The 18,366-nt window shown below is 45.0% G+C and overlaps 1 protein-coding gene across 1 annotated transcript in view; it reads left to right on the top strand.

Annotated features, from left to right (window-relative positions):
• LOC110495135 (alpha-1,6-mannosylglycoprotein 6-beta-N-acetylglucosaminyltransferase B-like) overlaps positions 1-18,366 on the top strand; it is a 158,771-nt gene that overhangs the window by 114,125 nt on the left and 26,280 nt on the right. The window contains exon 9 of the mRNA XM_090204797.1: positions 6,100-6,231. Within this exon, the coding sequence (XP_090060923.1) occupies positions 6,100-6,231 (132 nt within the window). The remainder of the gene's footprint in view (positions 1-6,099; positions 6,232-18,366) is intronic.

Here is an 18,366-nt window from a genome sequence, read left to right as displayed (position 1 = left end):
GACAGCAGTCCAACACACTCTTCCAGCATCTGCTCTCCAACAACACAGGGGCTTGTGGCACGGTCAGGTCAAACAGGAAGGGGATGCCGGCATTCAGATGCAAGAAGATGCAGAGAGGGGAGGTGGAGTTCAAGGAGAACGGTCAACAGCTGGCAGTAAAGTGGCATGACAAGCGAGACGTCCATGTCCTCTCCACTGTCCATATAGCAGCCATGTCGGCCTCAGGGAAGGTGGACAACCTGACAGAAGAGAGAAAAATCAAACCAGACTGCGTGCTTGACTATAACCTCAAAATGGGGGCAGTGGATATGGCAGACATGATAAACAGCTTTGTGGAATGCACTCAGAAAACAACCAGGCGGTATAAAATATATTTCTCCATCTGATCAACGCAGCCCTCAATGGCCACATAGTTCAGGTGATGATGATTACTGAGCAAGGGAGTTTTTGTAATTGGACGTACAGTTCACATGCAAGTCACATACAGAAACTATTAACGTAATAAGGCACTTACTTTGATAGAAACGCAGCCTGGATTTGAACCAGGGTGTCTGTAGTGACGCCTATAGCACTGAGATGCTGTGCCTTAGACCGCTGGGGAGTCATAAGGCTTCAGAATACAGCGCTAGCTAATACTTCTCTGACGCAATTAGCTACATCAGCCCGATTGAGTATAACACCATAAAGGTTATGAAATGAGTAACGTTACCTCGCGTGTCCGCGGTTATAAGGAATATACACAAATATATTGTGCTCCATACATACAGTGAGCTACAGTAGAGCTACAGTAGAAACATCCTAAGATGACAGAAACTATTCTAAGATAATAAGGCACTTACTTTGGTAGAAACACAGTCTGGATTTGAACATGGGTGTCTGTAGTGACATCTCTAGCACTGACATGCTGTGCCTTAGACCGCTGTGCCACATGGGAGTCATAAGACCAGGGTAGCTTCAAAATACAACACATGCTAATACTTCTCTGAAGCAATTAGCATTGTTTCCCAGAGCTAATAGAAGAATGTAGAAAATATTTTAACTTAATAAGGCACTACCTTTGATAGAAACGCACACATTTCCAAAGTTGTTATTGGTAACGAAAACAACTATGACTGCGATGCAGGCGACAGACGGAGAATGTGAACATGTGTGTGCAGGACGGGAGATGAGCAAATGTCTGCAGACTTGAACTGCACTAACAATTGGGAAGTGTTTGGAGAATTTTGTCCGGGTCAGAAATGTCAGAAAAATGAATCGTAAAAAATGACTACTTTTATGTGAATGAATGAGCCGGAACACACCTCAATTCAAACTGTTCTCAGAAAATAAAAAAACTTGCTCGAAAATCATTTGAAATTGACAAATTGAAAAACAGCCTATAATTAAAAACAGGCTGCGTGCCTTGGTTTGTGGGCAGCGCGGATTAAATGTACTGATGCGTAACAATCACATTCTGGAATGGAGAGAACATTCTAAGAGTTAGAGATATTTGGAATGCAAAGTTTATCTCTTTCTCCTATGCCGAGTATCCTCCTCTATATCTGAACTGCCAATGCATCTCTGTTGCTAGACAGAACCTTAGTGATATATCTTCCTCACTTCATCTGACCTGACCTCTGCCCCCTAGTGCTCGCTCCTCCCCAACTCACAGCGGTCGTGGTGACAGGTACCAGACTGTGTCTTTCCTCCTCTATATCTGAACTGCCAATGCATCTCTGTTACTAGACAGAACCTTAGTGATATATCTTCCTCACTTCCTCACTTCATCTGACCTGACCTCTGCCCCCTAGTGCTCGCTCCTCCCCAACTCACGGCGGTCGTGGTGACTGGTACCAGACTGTGTCTTTCCTCCTCCCATATGATCCCTGATGGCTAACGATAACACATCCTGACAGAATGGAAACGTTTTATACTCCCCTCTCTCCCTCAGTGACACGAACAAGTATATTTTGTGATTTCACAAGTCAAGAAATCAGAACCCAACACTGTCAACACAGGTACAAAACACACAGCCCCCCCCCCCCCACACACCACACAGTGTGTTCAACAAAGTACACTACATACAGACGCTCCTATTGGACTCAGTACCACCAGCCTTATGTAATGTATCATTAAAGCTTAAAGCTTATGCTCTTTCATGTGTTAATACTTTACAGTAAAAGCCTCCACTAGAGATTGTCTTCCATTAGGCTCATACTCTGGCAAAATGTAGATTTATTTGTATTCATACAGTACGTGCATGTCTGTCAGTACAGTAAAGAACAGTACTTTCGTTTGTCTTTGCTTGTTATGTGAAATAGGCTACATGGGAGTGTGAGCGATGTGAAGGACAGAGAGAGTTGGGGGATATGTTGGTTGGATGGGGAGGGGGATTCTTGATGGGGGAAGGGCTCAATCCTGCCATTCAGGGCCGGACGGACGAGTGTGGGTGAAGAGGTGGAGGAGGGAGACAGTGGCAGCTCATCTTGTCTGCGGTGAAACCTCTTTCAGAAATCCCATCAAATTGCAGAGGCGCACGCACACACACACAAACACACACACACACAGATGTCAGCCACACTTATCTCCTCTCACTCTCAAGGATGAGATTGAGACAGACTTACAGTATTAGACTCACATCCTCTCCTCTTTCTAACAAGAGCTCTCAGAACTATATTTACTGCATAACAGGGCCTGGAGATAGTAGGTTATGGACAACAGCATCCTGTCTCACTCCATACAAATGACCCTCTCATCCCAACACATGACATGCTGTACGGGCTGTGTTTGGCGTGAGAGGCTTGTTAAAGGGTTCTGTGTTTATAGTATATTCAACAGTGGTGTCCTTGAGTCTGTAGGGAAACAGATGAGCTAGCCAGAGGAACATGTTGTGTCTGTATCGTGTGTGTTTCGGTAATAAATGTGTGTGCGTGTGAGTGTGCGTGTGTGTGTGTGTGGTGTTTGCTGTCTGAGCTCCAAAACACACATGCATGGAGACACACTGTCTCTTTCTCTCTCTTTCTCTTTCTCTCTCCCTCTCCCTTTCTCTCCTTCATTATAGCGTTGGGATTGTTACTTCAAATGAGTGTGTGTTTTATTTGCTCGTATTACAGTTTGCGGTCATTCATATCAACTTCCTTTTCCAAATGCACTTATTGTAAGTCCCTCGGGATAAGAGGGTCTGCTCAATCAAATCTAAAACATAAGCGTGTTCTGTAGAGAGAGGAAATTGACTGTAGCCCACCTCCACCACCATGTCCATTAGCCTTGTCTCCATCTGTCACGATGGGCACACACACACACACACACACACACACACACACACACACACACACACACACACACAACCCCTCAGATCTCTCACCCAGACCACTCACAGGTCAGCTGTCCAATAGGGACTTGGTCGGCACGGTAACGCCGAGGTTTTAGCCAATCGATGCGAAAGAAAATGGAGTCAAGTGACGGGAGTGAAAGCAGACACAGCCCTGTGGTCTCAGGGGTGATCTCTACTTCTTCACGTCTAGTAGGAGGAAATGGATACAGTGTAAATTGATGAGGGAAAGACATGAGAAACATAGGAGAATCCTTCTGCCCAGTGGGGTATAGCAGAAATCAGTGAAGGCAAGGGTTTTGGGTTGCGGTAGATTCCTTTTATTTTTAAATGGTAAGGAGTTTGGAATGTTGTGGGGGGAATCAATGGTAGGATCACTGTACCGTGGAGAGAGCAATGTGTGTGAGAGACACACACACTGACACACAGAAGTAGACCGCACACACACACTGACACACAGAAGTAGACCGCACACCCTCACACACTCACACACTGACACACAGAAGTAGACCACACACACACACACACACACACGCACACACGCACGTGCGCACGCGCACACACACACACACACACACACACACACAGAAGTAGACCGCACACACACACTGACACACAGACACACACATCCTCTCTCTCACAGGCTCCAACTATCACTCTTCCTTAATAATGCAAAAAACTAAACCACCCACTGGCAGGGAGTCTCTCTGCATCTCTCTCTCTCTGACACACACTCCTCTTTCGTCCTCTCCCTCGCTCCTCTCATCTCTGAAACGGACACATGTCTCCCCGGTCGGTGCCCCTTTGACCGTATGATGTGTAGATCTCCCTCTTTTTCTGATGCTGTTGCCCGCTCACTGTTCTGGCCATCTGCTACTCATACAGTTTGGATCACACTACTGAGCGGTGCTTCACCCTCATCATCAACGCAGTGCTGTCGTTTGATCTAGCTGATTGATTGATGTTTCATTGTGTTTCTCTAATGCTCGGGGGCTTGGAAGCAGGTTCAACGTCTCTCTCGTCATAGTACGATAATGAGTTGGTGGTTTATTCAAAGTGACTTACAGGGAATGCAGTACAGGACCGAAGGTGTTTTGACCTGACCAGGATCGACTTTTGACCCTACATTCCAGGGCACAGTGTTTCCTGGTCAGGGTTGTGGTGACCTGGTCAGGGTCATGTGGTCAGTGACTCCTGGTCTGAAGTATACAACAGGTCCCCATGCAGGCATCAAACAGGGCAGCAGGTAGACTTGTGGTTAAAGCTGGAGCCAATATCTGAGCTGACAAGGTAGAAAATCGGTCGATGTGCCCTTGAGCAAGCCACTTCACCGTAACTTTCTCCAGCGGCACCTTACTACTATGGCTGACCCTGTAAATCAACACTTTTCACTGCACCAATCCCGTGTATGTGACAATAACACATTTAAATCTCATAACCTTCTTCAGCCAACTGTTCCATGGAAACCATAGTTAATGTAACCTCTGCTCTGTCTGTGTGCTGTGTGTTTGAAACACACGGTAGTTAATGTAACCTCTGCTCTGTGTTTGAAACACACAGTAGTTAATGTAACCTCTGCTCTGTGTTTGAGCCATACGGTAGTTAATGTAACCTCTGCTCTGTGTTTGAAACACACGGTAGTTAATGTAACCTCTGCTCTGTGTGTTTGAACCATACAGTAGTTAATGTAACCTCTGCTCTGTGTGTTTGAACCATACAGTAGTTAATGTAACCTCTGCTCTGTGTTTGAACCATACAGTAGTTAATGTAACCTCTGCTCTGTGTTTGAACCATACAGTAGTTAATGTAACCTCTGCTCTGTGTTTGAACCATACAGTAGTTAATGTAACCTCTGCTCTGTGTGTTTGAACCATACAGTAGTTAATGTAACCTCTGCTCTGTGTGTTTGAACCATACGGTAGTTAATGTAACCTCTGCTCTGTGTTTGAACCATACAGTAGTTAATGTAACCTCTGCTCTGTGTGTTTGAACCATACAGTAGTTCATGTAACCTCTGCTCTGTGTGTTTGAACCATACAGTAGTTAATGTAACCTCTGCTCTGTGTGTTTGAACCATACAGTAGTTAATGTAACCTCTGCTCTGTGTTTGAACCATACAGTAGTTAATGTAACCTCTGCTCTGTGTGTTTGAACCATACAGTAGTTAATGTAACCTCTGCTCTGTGTTTGAACCATACAGTAGTTAATGTAACCTCTGCTCTGTGTTTGAAACACACGGTAGTTAATGTAACCTCTGCTCTGTGTTTGAGCCATAGAGTAGTTAATGTAACCTCTGCTCTGTGTTTGAACCGTACAGTAGTTAATGTAACCTCTGCTCTGTGTTTGAACCGTACAGTAGTTAATGTAACCTCTGCTCTGTGTTTGAAACACACGGTAGTTAATGTAACCTCTGCTCTGTGTTTGAGCCATAGAGTAGTTAATGTAACCTCTGCTCTGTGTTTGAAACACACAGTAGTTAATGTAACCTCTGCTCTGTGTTTGAGCCATAGAGTAGTTAATGTAACCTCTGCTCTGTGTTTGAACCATACAGTAGTTAATGTAACCTCTGCTCTGTGTTTGAACCATACAGTAGTTCATATAACCTCTGCTCTGTGTTTGAGCCATACAGTAGTTAATGTAACCTCTGCTCTGTGTTTGAGCCATAGAGTAGTTAATGTAACCTCTGCTCTGTGTTTGAAACACACAGTAGTTCATATAACCTCTGCTCTGTGTGTTTGAATCATACAGTAGTTAATGTAACCTCTGCTCTGTCTGTTTCTGTCTCATAGATTTCTCGGGGTGCCCCCAGGCAGAGGGAGCTGCCCCTTGACAGGACCTCTGCCCTTTGACCTCATCTACACAGACTACCACGGCATGCAGCAGATGAAGCAGCACATGGGGCTTTCGCTCAAGAGACACAAGTATGTGCGCGTGTGTGTGTGTGTGTGTGTGTGTGTGTGTGTGTGTGTGTGTGTGTGTGTGTGTGTGTGTGTGTGTGTGTGTGTGTGTGTGTGTGTGTGTGTGTGTGTGTGTGTGCGCGCGCGTGCGTGTGTGTGCGTGCGTGTGCACGTACGTGCCAGTGTGTATAATATACATGTGTCAGTGTGTTATCATAGCTCAGGTTTACGGCCTGTGTTTATGAGTCCATAATGGCTGCTTATTAGATGCTACTGAAGTGCCTATCTGCTCGTAACTCACACAGTTAGTTAATCCCCTACAGGTCAGTAAAACATCCCTCAGTCTCCGGCCAGACTGTCAGTCCTGTCTAATACTATGATGGAAGGGGAGGGGGAGGCATCAATACAAAAGGACAGCACCACAGCAGTAACAATACACACTCTCTCCGTCCGCTGAGAATTACATGACAGGTCTTCCTTTTGAAGTCCACACAGGCATAAATGCATTCAGAGAAACACAAACACACACATAGACAACAAAAAGCACATACAGTTGAAGTCGGAAGTTTACACACACTTAAGTTGGAGTCATTAAAACTTGTTTTCAACCACTCCACAAATTACTTGTTAACAAACTATAGTTTTGAAAAGTGCATGACACAAGTCATTTTTTCCAACAATTGTTTACAGACAGATTATTTCACTTATACAGTAAGTCACTGTATCACAATTTCAGTGGGTCAGAAGTTTACATACACTATGTTGACTGTGCTTTTAAACAGCTTGGAAAATTCCAGAAAATTATGCCATGGCTTTAGAAGCTTCTGATAGGCTAATTGACAGGAGGTGGAGGTGCACCTGTGGATGTATTTCAAGGCCTACCTTCAAACACAGTGCATCCCTGCTTGACATGAACCAGATACACACAGACATGTTCAGTGCCGTCTGTCTGACATACACCATTGGCAGATTGTTCTGCTCGGCAACAAACTAGAACGCATACAGCACAACGCTCATACCAGCTCATCTTCTATATACAGTATGCTCCGGCTCAGCTGTCAACAGCTTATTATTGCTGTTGTACTGGTTGGGTTCTGCGCCGAGGTTAACTATCGATTGTAGGGAGGCACTGAGAGAACGAGAGAGCGAGGTAGAGGGGAAGAAAGATAGAAGGGAGAGTGCAAATGGAAGAGTGGCAAGCCTCTTGACTCAAACTGACACCAGATAACAGCCGATGCCCACGCCATGTATTTTTTAAATCCAATTATGAATGAGGGATGAGAGAGTTTTGGTAGTCGTGCGTGTGTATGCATTTTTGTGTGTGTGTGTGTGTGCGTGTGCTCGTGCGTGCGTGAGTCTGTGTGTGTGTGAGCGCAAGAGCATGGTAAGTGAACCCTGAAATCCACCCAGCAGCCTCTCTGGCTGTGTATGTGTGTGTGGACGTGTTTAATTATACTTGTGGGGACCAGAAGTCCCCACAGGAATAGTAAACAAACAAAAAGTTAGTCAAATACTATCTCTATGGGATTTAGGGTTAGAATTAGGTTCAGGGTTAGGAGTTAAGTTAAGTTAAGTTGGGGTTAAGTTTAGGGTCAGGCTTAAGGTTAGGGTTAAACTATTTTGAATGGGACTGAATTGTGTGTCCCCACAAGGTTAGTTGTACAAGATTGTGTGTGTGTGCCTGTGTATCACGTTGCAGGGAAGACCCAGATGCAGACAGTGTCGAAGTAACAAAAGTGGGCAGAACAGGGGGCAGGCAAAACGACAGGTCAAGGGCAGGCAGAGGTCAGTAGTCCAGTGTGGTGTGACAAGGTACAGAACGGCAGGCAGGCTCAGAGCAGGCAGAATGGTCAAAACCCGGAAAACTATAAAACAGGAACTAGAAACAGGCAGGAGCAAGGGGAAAACCGCTGGTAGACTTGACGAACAAAAAAAAATGTCAACAGACACAGAGAACACAGGCATAAATACCCTGGGGATAATGGGGAAGATGAGCGAATCCTGGAGGGGGGTGGAGACCAGCACAAAGACAGGTGAAACAGATCATGGTGTGACAGTGTGTGTGTGTGCATGCCTGCCTGCCTGCGTGTGTGTTTGTCCGACTGGTCGGACTGTCCGACTGGTTGTGATAGTTTGCTGAGGTCAGCAGCTCTCCCAGACAGTGAGTGGCTGAATGGTTATGGAGCCGTGTTGATTTCTGCCTGGCCTTCTCGGATGTGACTTATAGTGTTGTGAGGCAAAGCGGCACATGTCAATCTCTCCCGATCAATCAAGGGTTTGCTGTGTATAAATCAACGTCCTTTTTTTTGTACAGCGTGATTTGAGGTTTCAAAATGTAATTAATATCGTAGTCCTAAACAAAGTCAGATGTAGCTATGGTAAACAACCTTTGGTGTTATTCTTTAATAAATCTCTCTTCAACACACAGGGAATAGATTATGAAATGTACGACCCATTCCCTACACGGTACATTACATGTATAAAGCTCAGTATTGATTTGTAAGACGAAACAAACTCCAACGCTTTCTTCCACACGGTACATCATCATATACATCAAGGCTTTTATACTACAAACATGAAGAACTTATCCGTCTAGTCCTCACCTTATTGGAGCCTCATACGCTTTAAAGGATGAAGTAGGCTTTAGACACAGACTTTTCTCCCCTACTTTAACCCCATATGTAGTAATTTACCCACAATCCCTAGAGGTTTTGTCGACAAGAATGAGATGCGAGCCTTTTATCAGCCCTATCAGCTGAAAGGCATATCATTAATCAAGTGCAGAGCTCCTGGGCCCTTCAGTCTCTGTTTAATTACTTTAGTTTGATGTTGCTCCCAACGTCCAGATGCATTAATAATGCCTGGCCAGCCAATACGCTAGTTTCCTGGGGATGGAGGGGGATGTGTGTGTGTGTGTGTGCGTTCAGGGGAAGAAGAAGAGGAGGGTGGGTCAGTGATAGGAAGAGGGCAGAGGTCTGGTAAAGATGCTGAAAACTGATATTGTGCGGCTTTAAATCACACCTCCCAACTGATCATGGGGGATACACTATTGATCACTATGTACTCCTCAGCCTGAAGTCTCCCCACTTGGGCCAGCTAGCTTTTCGCGTGGTGCCGTCTGGCAAGACGCTTCAGGAGGGCGGTGTGCTAGCAAGGCAGAGTGTGCTAGCAAGGCAGAGATCCTGAGTTTGTGCCAGGTATGGATCGAATCGGGAGGAAGTGGTACTCACTAAGCAAGCAGTGTGACGTCCTTTACATACGCATGGTGAATTTACTGCTCTGATAGAGCAGAGCTAGAAGAGGACTGCGAGGGTATACATACACGGGTGCGCACACACACAGAAAATGTTACGTAAGCAGACACACTTACTCAGAAACCCAGGCCATTTCTCACCATAAAATGGCGCCGGAGGAGATGGCCGCCGTTTTACGGTCTCCTAACTAACCAATTGTGCTATTATGTATTTTTTTCTCTCAATATTTGTAAATGATTTTGTACATGATGTTTCTGCAACGGTATCTTTCAAAAGAAAAGACCTTCTGGATATCAGGACAGCGATCACGATATTCTCCAAACACCCCACAGGGAAGACATCCCAATTATTCGCAAAAGGAAGCGACGCAGAGGACGAAGAGCCGGATGCCTCGTCCGGACCCGCAGAAGACAACTAGTAAAGCTGCCATTTACCGTCAATATTACTCGCCAATGTGCAATCATTGGACGAGGTAAGATCACAAATATTCACTGCACCGGCAGGATAGAACAGCACACTCCGGTAAGACGAGGGGGGCGGTCTGTGCATATTTGTAAACAACAGCTGGTGCACGAAATCTAATGAAGTCTCTAGATTTTGCTCGCCTGAAGTTGTGTATATTGTGATAAACTGCAGGCCACATTACTTGCCCAGAGAGTTCTCAGCTATACTTTTCATGGCTGTTTATTTACCACCACAGACAGATGCTGGCGCTAAAACCGCACTCCGTCAGCTGTATAAGGAAATAAGCAAACAGGAAACCACTCACCCAGAGGCGCTCCTAGTGGCTGGAGACTTAAATCAGTTCTACCAAATCTCTATCAACATGTTAAATGTGAAGGGCCTCCCGGGTGACGCAGTGGTCTAGGGCATTGCAGTGCTAGCTATGCCACCAGGCTCTGTCGCACAATTGGCCTAGCGTCGTCCGGGTTAGGGAGGGTTTGGCCGGTAGGGATATCCTTGTCTCATCGCGCACCAGCGACTCCTGTGGCGGGCCAGGCGCAGTGCGCGCTAACCAGGTCGCCAGGTGCACAGTGTTTTGTTTCCTCCAACACATTGGTGCGGCTGTCTTTCGGGTTGGATGCGCGCTGTGTTAAGAAGCCGGGCGGCTTGGTTGGATTGTGTTTCGGAGGACGCATAGACGCATGGCTTTCGACCTTCGTCTCCCCCGAGCCCGTACGGGACTTGTAGCGATGAGAAAAGATAGTAACTACTAACAATTGGATACCACGAAATTGGGGAGAAAATGGGGTAAAATTTCAAATAAAAAAAAACTTGTTAAATGTTCAACCAGAGGGAAAAAAATTCTAGATCACCTGTACTCCACACACAGAGACGCATACAAAGCTCTCCCTCGCCCTCCATTTGGTAAATCCGACCACAACTCTATCCTCCTGATTCCTGCTTACAAGCAAAAATTAAAGCAGGAAGCACCAGTGACTCTGTCTATAAAAAAATGGTCAGATGAAGCAGATGCTAAACTACAGAACATGTTCCGGGATTTTTCCGATGACATTGAGGAATACACCACATCAGTCACTGGCTTTATCAATGAGGGCATTGAGGACGTCGTCCCCACAGTACGTACATACCCCAACCAGAAGCCATGGATTACAGGCAACATTCGCACTGAGCTAAAGGGTAGAGCTGCCGCTTTCAAGGTGCGGGACTCTAACCCTGAAGCTTACAAGAAATCCTGCTATGCCCTGCGACGAAGCATCAAACAGGCAGAGCGTCAATACAGGGCTAAGATTGAATCATACTACACTGGCTCCGACACTCGTCGGATGTGGCAGGGCTTGCAAACTGTTACAGACTACAAAGGGAAGCACAGCCGCGAGCTGCCCAGTGACACAAGCCTACCAGACGAGCTATATCACTTCTATGCTCGCTTCGAGGCAAGCAACACTGAGGCATGCATGATGGCATCAGCTGTTCCGGACGACTGTGATCACGCTCTGCATAGCCAACATGAGTAAGACCATTAAACAGGTCAACATACACAAGGCTGCGGGGCCAGACGGATTACCAGGACGTGTGCTCCGGGCATGTGCTGACCAGCTGGCAGGTGTCTTCACTGACATTTTCAACATGTCCCTGATTGAGTCTGTAATACCAACATGCTTCAAGCAGACCACCATACTCCCTGTGCCCAAGAACACAAAGGCAACCTGCCTAAATGACTACAGACCCGTAGCACTCACGTCCGTAGCCATGAAGTGCTTTGAAAGGCTGGTAATGGCTCACATCAACACCATTATCCCAGAAACCCTAGACCCACTCCAATTTGCATACCGCCCAAACAGATCCACAGATGATGCAATCTCTATTGCACTCCACACTGCCCTTTCCCACCTGGACAAAAGGAACACCTATGTGAAAATGCTGTTCATTGACTACAACTCAGCTTTCAACACCATAGTACCCTCAATGCTCATCACCAAGCTAAGGATCCTGGGACTAAACACCTCCCTCTGCAACTGGATCCTGGACTTCCTGACATGCCGCCCAGGTGGTGAGGGTAGGTAGCAACACATCTGCCATGCTGATCCTCAACACTGGAGCTCCCCAGGGGTGCGTGCTCAGACCCCTCCTGTACTCCCTGTTCACCCACGACTGCATGCCCAGGCACGACTCCAACACCATCATTAAGTTTGCTGATGACACAACAGTGGTAGGCCTGATCACCGACAACGACAAGACAACCTATAGGGAGGAAGTCAGAGACCTGGCTGGGTGGTGCCAGAATAACAACCTATCCCTCAACATAACCAAGACTAAGGAGATGATTGTGGACTACAGGAAAAGGAGCACCGAGCACGTCCCCATTCTCGTTGACGGGGTTGTAGTGGAGCAGGTTGAAAGCTTCAAATTCCTTGGTGTCCACATCAACAACAAACTAGATTGGTCCAAACACACCAAGACAGTCGTGAAGAGGGCACGACAAAGCCTATTCCCTCTCAGGAATCTAAAAAGATTTGGCATGAGTCCTGAGATCCTCAAAAGGTTCTACAGCTGCAACATCGAGAGCATCCTGACCAGTTGCATCACTGCCTGGTCCGGCAATTGCTCGGCCTCTGACCGCAAGGCACTTCAGAGGGTAGTGCCTACATCCCTGGGGCAAAGCTGCCTGCCATCCATCGCCTCTACACCAGGCGGTGTCAGAGGAAGGCCCTAAAAATTGTCAACGACCCCAGCCACCCCAGTCATAGACTGTTCTCTCTACTACCACATGGCAAGCGGTACAGGAGTGCCAAGTCTAGGACAAAAAGTCTTCACAACAGTTTTTACCCCCAAGCCATAAGACTCCTGAACAGGTAACCAAATGGTTAACCGGACTATTTGCATTGTGTTCCCCCCCCAACCCCTCTTTTACGCTGATGGTACTCTCTGTTTATCTTATATGCATAGTCACTTTAACTATACATTCATGTACACACTACCTCAATTGGGCCGACCAACCAGTGCTCCCGCACATTGGCTAACCGGGCTATCTGCATTGTGTCCCACCACCCGCCAACCCTTCTTTTTACGCTTCTGCTACTCTCTGTTCACAATATATGCATAGTCACTTTATCGATACCTACATGTACATACTACCTCAATAAGCCTGACTAACAGGTATATAGCCTTGCTACTCTTTTTTCAAATGTATTTTTACTGTTGTTTTATTTCTTTACATACCTACACACACACACACACACCTTTTTTCCCCGCACCATTGGTTAGAGCCTGTAAGTAAGCATTTCACTGTAAGGTGATGCCATTCCAAAAACAACTTACCTCAATCGTTTGTTTTATCAGATCAGAGTATCTCAGGGACTAGCATCTTTCATATGAGGGTTGAGGACTTAACAGCATGTTAAGCACCAGCACCTGTTGTATTCGGCGCACGTGACAGATAAACTTTGTTATGATTTGACCTCACAAACTTACTCACCTCATAAACAGCTCCTGGGAGCACTGATCACAGTATTTGTGCTGTTAAAGCCCCTGTTAATTTTTCCCCCTTTTTGACCCAGATAGCATAATGTACACTGAGTGGGAAAATCATTAGGAACACCTTTCATAATATTGAGTTGCACCCCCTTTTGCCCTCAGAACAGCCTCAATTCATTGGGGCATAGACTCCACAAGGTGTCTAAAGTATTCCGCAGGCATGCTGGACCATGTTGGCTCCAATGCTTCTCAAATTTGTGTCAAGATGTCTGGATGTACTTTGGGTGGTGGACCATTCTTGATAAACACGTTGCAGTTCTTGACACACTCAAACCGGTGCGCCTGGCACCTACTACCATACCCCGTTCAAAGGCATTTAAATAATTGGTCTTGTCCATTCACTTTCTGGATGGCACACATACACAATCCATGTCTCAATTGTCTCAAGGCTTAAAAATTATTCTTTAACCTGTCTCCTCCCCTTTACACTGATTGAAGGGGATTTAACAAGTGACATCAATAAGGGATAATAGCTTTCACCTGGATCCACCTGGTCAGTTTACTGCAGGGGTTCTTACACTTTTTCAGCCTGGGACCCAAGTTAGAAATGTTGTGTTTTCCTGGGACCCAAGCTTAGGAAAATATGCAACTATACGTAAATATTCGGTACATTTCATTGCCTTTATGCTTAAATAAATGTAATATAGACAAACAAATAACAATGAAATCCCCATAAATATATTTTCATGGCCTCCCGGGTGGCGCAGTGGTTAAGGGTGCTGTACTGCAGCGCCAGCTGTGCCATCAGAGTCCCTGGGTTCGCGCCCAGGCTCTGTCGTAACCGGCCGCGACCGGGAGGTCCGTGGGGCGACGCACAATTGGCCTAGCGTCGCCCGGGTTAGGGAGGCCTTGGTCGGTAGGGGTGTCCTTGTCTCATCGCGCACCAGCGACTCCTGTGGCGGGCTGGGCGCAGTGTGCGCTAACCAAGGTGGCCAGGTGCACGGTGTTTCCTCCGGCGCATTGGTGCGGCTGGCTTCCGGGTTGGATGCGTGCTGTGTTAAGAAGCAGTGTGGCTTGGTTGGGTTGTGTATCGGAGGACGCATGACTTTCAACCTTCGTCTCTCCCGAGCCCGTACGGGAGTTGTAGCGATGAGACAAGATTTGGGGAAAAACATGAAAATATATATATATATTTTTTTTGTGTGTGAATTTTACCCCTTTTTTCTCCCCAATTTCATGGTATCCAATACAATCCAATACAACAATTGGATACCATGAAATTGGGGAGAAAAAAGGGGTAAAATTCACAAAAAAAAAATATATATATATATTTTCATGTTTTTCCCCAAATTAAAACCCCATTAAACCTGTCTAGGTTGGAAATGTTGCTGTTCAAATACAATAAATAAATTCATTCTGAACTCGAATAAACAGAGTGGTCACATCACACAGATGCTTAAATAACAGAACACACACACCTACAAACACACACACACACACGCACACACACACACACACACACACACACACACACACACACACACACACACCTACAAACACACACACACACACGCACACACACACACACACACACACACACACACACACACACACACACACACACACACACACACACACAGGCTTTTTGATCGTGCAACCCTAAGCAACAGTACAGATGAAAAATTATCAGGCCTACACTACATCTTACTGTAGAAATGATTGTTGAAAGAAAGTCAAGGTTGGAACTGTTTCTGTTAAAATACAATACATATTTTTTATTCTGAACTGGAATAAAGTGATTGATCACATCACACAGATGTAGCCCAGAAAACACACACAAACACACAGTCCTAATGAGAGGTTGTTTTCAATAAGCATGTCTATTCTGGATTCAGTTTTTCACAGTGCAACACTGAGGTCATGCTCAGCATTGACACTGTTTCTGTACTTGAGAACCCTGACTCACATAGGTATGTGGTGCCAAACTGGACCAGAACATCTACTGCTTTCTCAGTCAGGCAGGAGACTGCTTCCTGCTGTAGATGAGCAACCCAGAAGTGTATGAGTGTTTGACTCGAAAAGCATCTTGTTTCAATCAGTTTATTCCAGTTAAGAATAACAATTATTATTGTATTTTAACAGCAACAGTTCCAACCTAGACTAGTTTTCAACGTTCATTTCTACAGTAAGATGTACAGTAGGCCTGCATTTTTCATCTTCGTCTGTACTGTTACTTATATTTGCAGTAGCTAGCCTGTAGCTAGTAGCTAGCCTGCTTTGGCGAATGTTAGCTATTAGCTGTGTACAAGGCCAGGGGATTGTTTGAAAGAGAAACTCACATCCACTACTATGAGTTAGTTAGTACTCCCTTATTACTGCCTATCGCCTGTTATAAAATGACAACAATGCCTTGCTAGCTGACTTCCACTGTCGAAGCACTGTTTCCTGCAGCATTCTGCCCTGTTCTGAAAGAACTCCCTGGGTTTAAAGTCAGTCATGTTGTGGATGTTTGGTCAGGACGTGTCGTTTTATTAATTTGTTCATTATGCGAGTCTCATTACTGAGCACTTCCCCACACAAAACACATTGTGGGCGCTCCTCGTTATTTCTCAAAGTTTGTGTGAAAGACACAAAGTCATCACTGTATTTGCGTTTCATGACGATTGAGCTCAGTCAGAACTTGTGGCTAGCATGAATCCATTTTATGACAGCTGTGAGTTGATGGTGAGTGGGAATAACAAGCGCTGCAGCGTGTGGGTCACGGAGTTATCTTCAAGACAACTGCAGAAAAAGATCCGGTAAACCGCAAAGCACATGGGCATCTCCCTCTACCTCTCCCACTCCAAGCTGAGAGAGCACTGAACCGAGAGCGCAGTTGCCCAAATAAATTCCAGTAATTAATGAAATAATTATACATTTACGCCGCGACCCACGTCACGACCCATACTTTAAGAAACACTGGTCTACTATATGTCATGGAAAGAACAGGTGTTCCTAATGTTTTGTATACTCAGAGTTTTAGAAATGGAATATTTGTCTATATCAGTGGTTTGTGATGTAGAACACATATTTATCTACATCAGTGGTTTGTGATGTAGAACACATATTTTCTATATCAGTGGTGTCACGATCGTCATAGCGAGTAGACCAAGGCGCAGCGTGAATAGAGTTCCACATCATTTTAATATACTGAAACTCACCAAAAACAAAACAATAAATCACAAACGAAATGTGAAGCTACTGTTGTGCACTCAGGCAACTAAATGTAGAGAAGATCCCACAAATAACAACTGAGGAAATGGCTACCTAAATATGATCCTCAATCAGAGACAACGATAAACAGCTGCCTCTGATTGGGAACCATATCAGGCGACCACAGACATACATTTCATCTAGATGACCCACCCAAGTCACTATCACGCCCCAACCAACACCGAAAATAAACAGCTTACTATGGTCAGGGTGTGACAAGTGGTTTGTGATGTAGAACACATATTTATCTATGTCAGGGGTTTGTGATGTAGAACACATATTTATCTATGTCAGTGGTTTGTGATGTAGAACACATATTTATCTATGTCAGTGGTTTGTGATGTAGAACACATATTTATCTATGTCAGTGGTTTGTGATGTAGAACACATATTTATCTATGTCAGTGGTTTGTGATGTAGAACACATATTTATCTATGTCAGTGGTTTGTGATGTAGAACACATATTTATCTATGTCAGTGGTTTGTGATGTAGAACACATATTTATCTATGTCAGTGGTTTGTGATGTAGAACACATATTTATCTATGTCAGTGGTTTGTGATGTAGAACACATATTTATCTATGTCAGTGGTTTGTGATGTAGAACACATATTTATCTATGTCAGTGGTTTGTGATGTAGAACACATATTTATCTATGTCAGTGGTTTGTGATGTAGAACACATATTTATCTATGTCAGTGGTTTGTGATGTAGAACACATATTTATCTATGTCAGTGGTTTGTGATGTAGAACACATATTTATCTATGTCAGTAGTTTGTGATGTAGAACACATATTTATCTATGTCAGTGGTTTGTGATGTAGAACACATATTTATCTATGTCAGTGGTTTGTGATGTAGAACACATATTTCTCTATATCCGTAGTTTGTGATGAGGAACACATGTATCTATATCAGTGGTTTGTGATGTAGAACACATATGTATCTATGTCAGTGGTTTGTGATGTAGAACACATATTTATCTATGTCAGTGGTTTGTGATGTAGAACACATATTTATCTATGTCAGTGGTTTGTGATGTAGAACACATATTTATCTATGTCAGTGGTTTGTGATGTAGAACACATATTTATCTATGTCAGTGGTTTGTGATGTAGAACACATATTTATCTATGTCAGTGGTTTGCGATGTAGAACACATATTTATCTATGTCAGTGGTTTGTGATGTAGAACACATATTTATCTATGTCAGTGGTTTAAACCTCAACGGGAACAGTGGTGGGTGACAGCCTCCTACCCTGTCGTTCCTTAGGGACCTTTTCCGCTACAAGCAGCAATTTAACCAAGATTAGTCCCCACTCTGATCCTCTGCTAGATATGCTACCAGATATTCCACCAAGTAACTCCAAAGCCATTTCCCTCTTTCTTTTCATCCCTTCATCCCTCCTTCCCTCCATCCCACCATCGCTTCACACCTCCAGGGTAATCTTATCTGTTGGCAGAAAATGATCCAGTTTTTGAGACGATAAGGGAGGGAGGGAGGGAGGGAGGGAGGGAGGGAGGGAGGGAAAGAGAGAGAGGGAGGGAAAGAGAGGGAGGGAGGGAGGGAGGGAGGGAGGGAGGGAGAACTGAAAGTTACATCTCTCATCAATGTTTCATGACACCACTCTCTGTGAAAGCGCCCCCCTTGACTTACAGCTGCTCAAAGAAGCGTGGCACTTTTTAAGACGCTCCCGTGCAGATGAGATG

This window comes from Oncorhynchus mykiss, chromosome 17 (assembly GCF_057628025.1).
Source record: "Oncorhynchus mykiss isolate SJ-2025 chromosome 17, ASM5762802v1, whole genome shotgun sequence".
NCBI lineage: Eukaryota > Metazoa > Chordata > Actinopteri > Salmoniformes > Salmonidae > Oncorhynchus > Oncorhynchus mykiss.
Note: the sequence above shows the minus strand (reverse complement) of the source record. Positions and strands in the feature narration are given on the sequence as shown.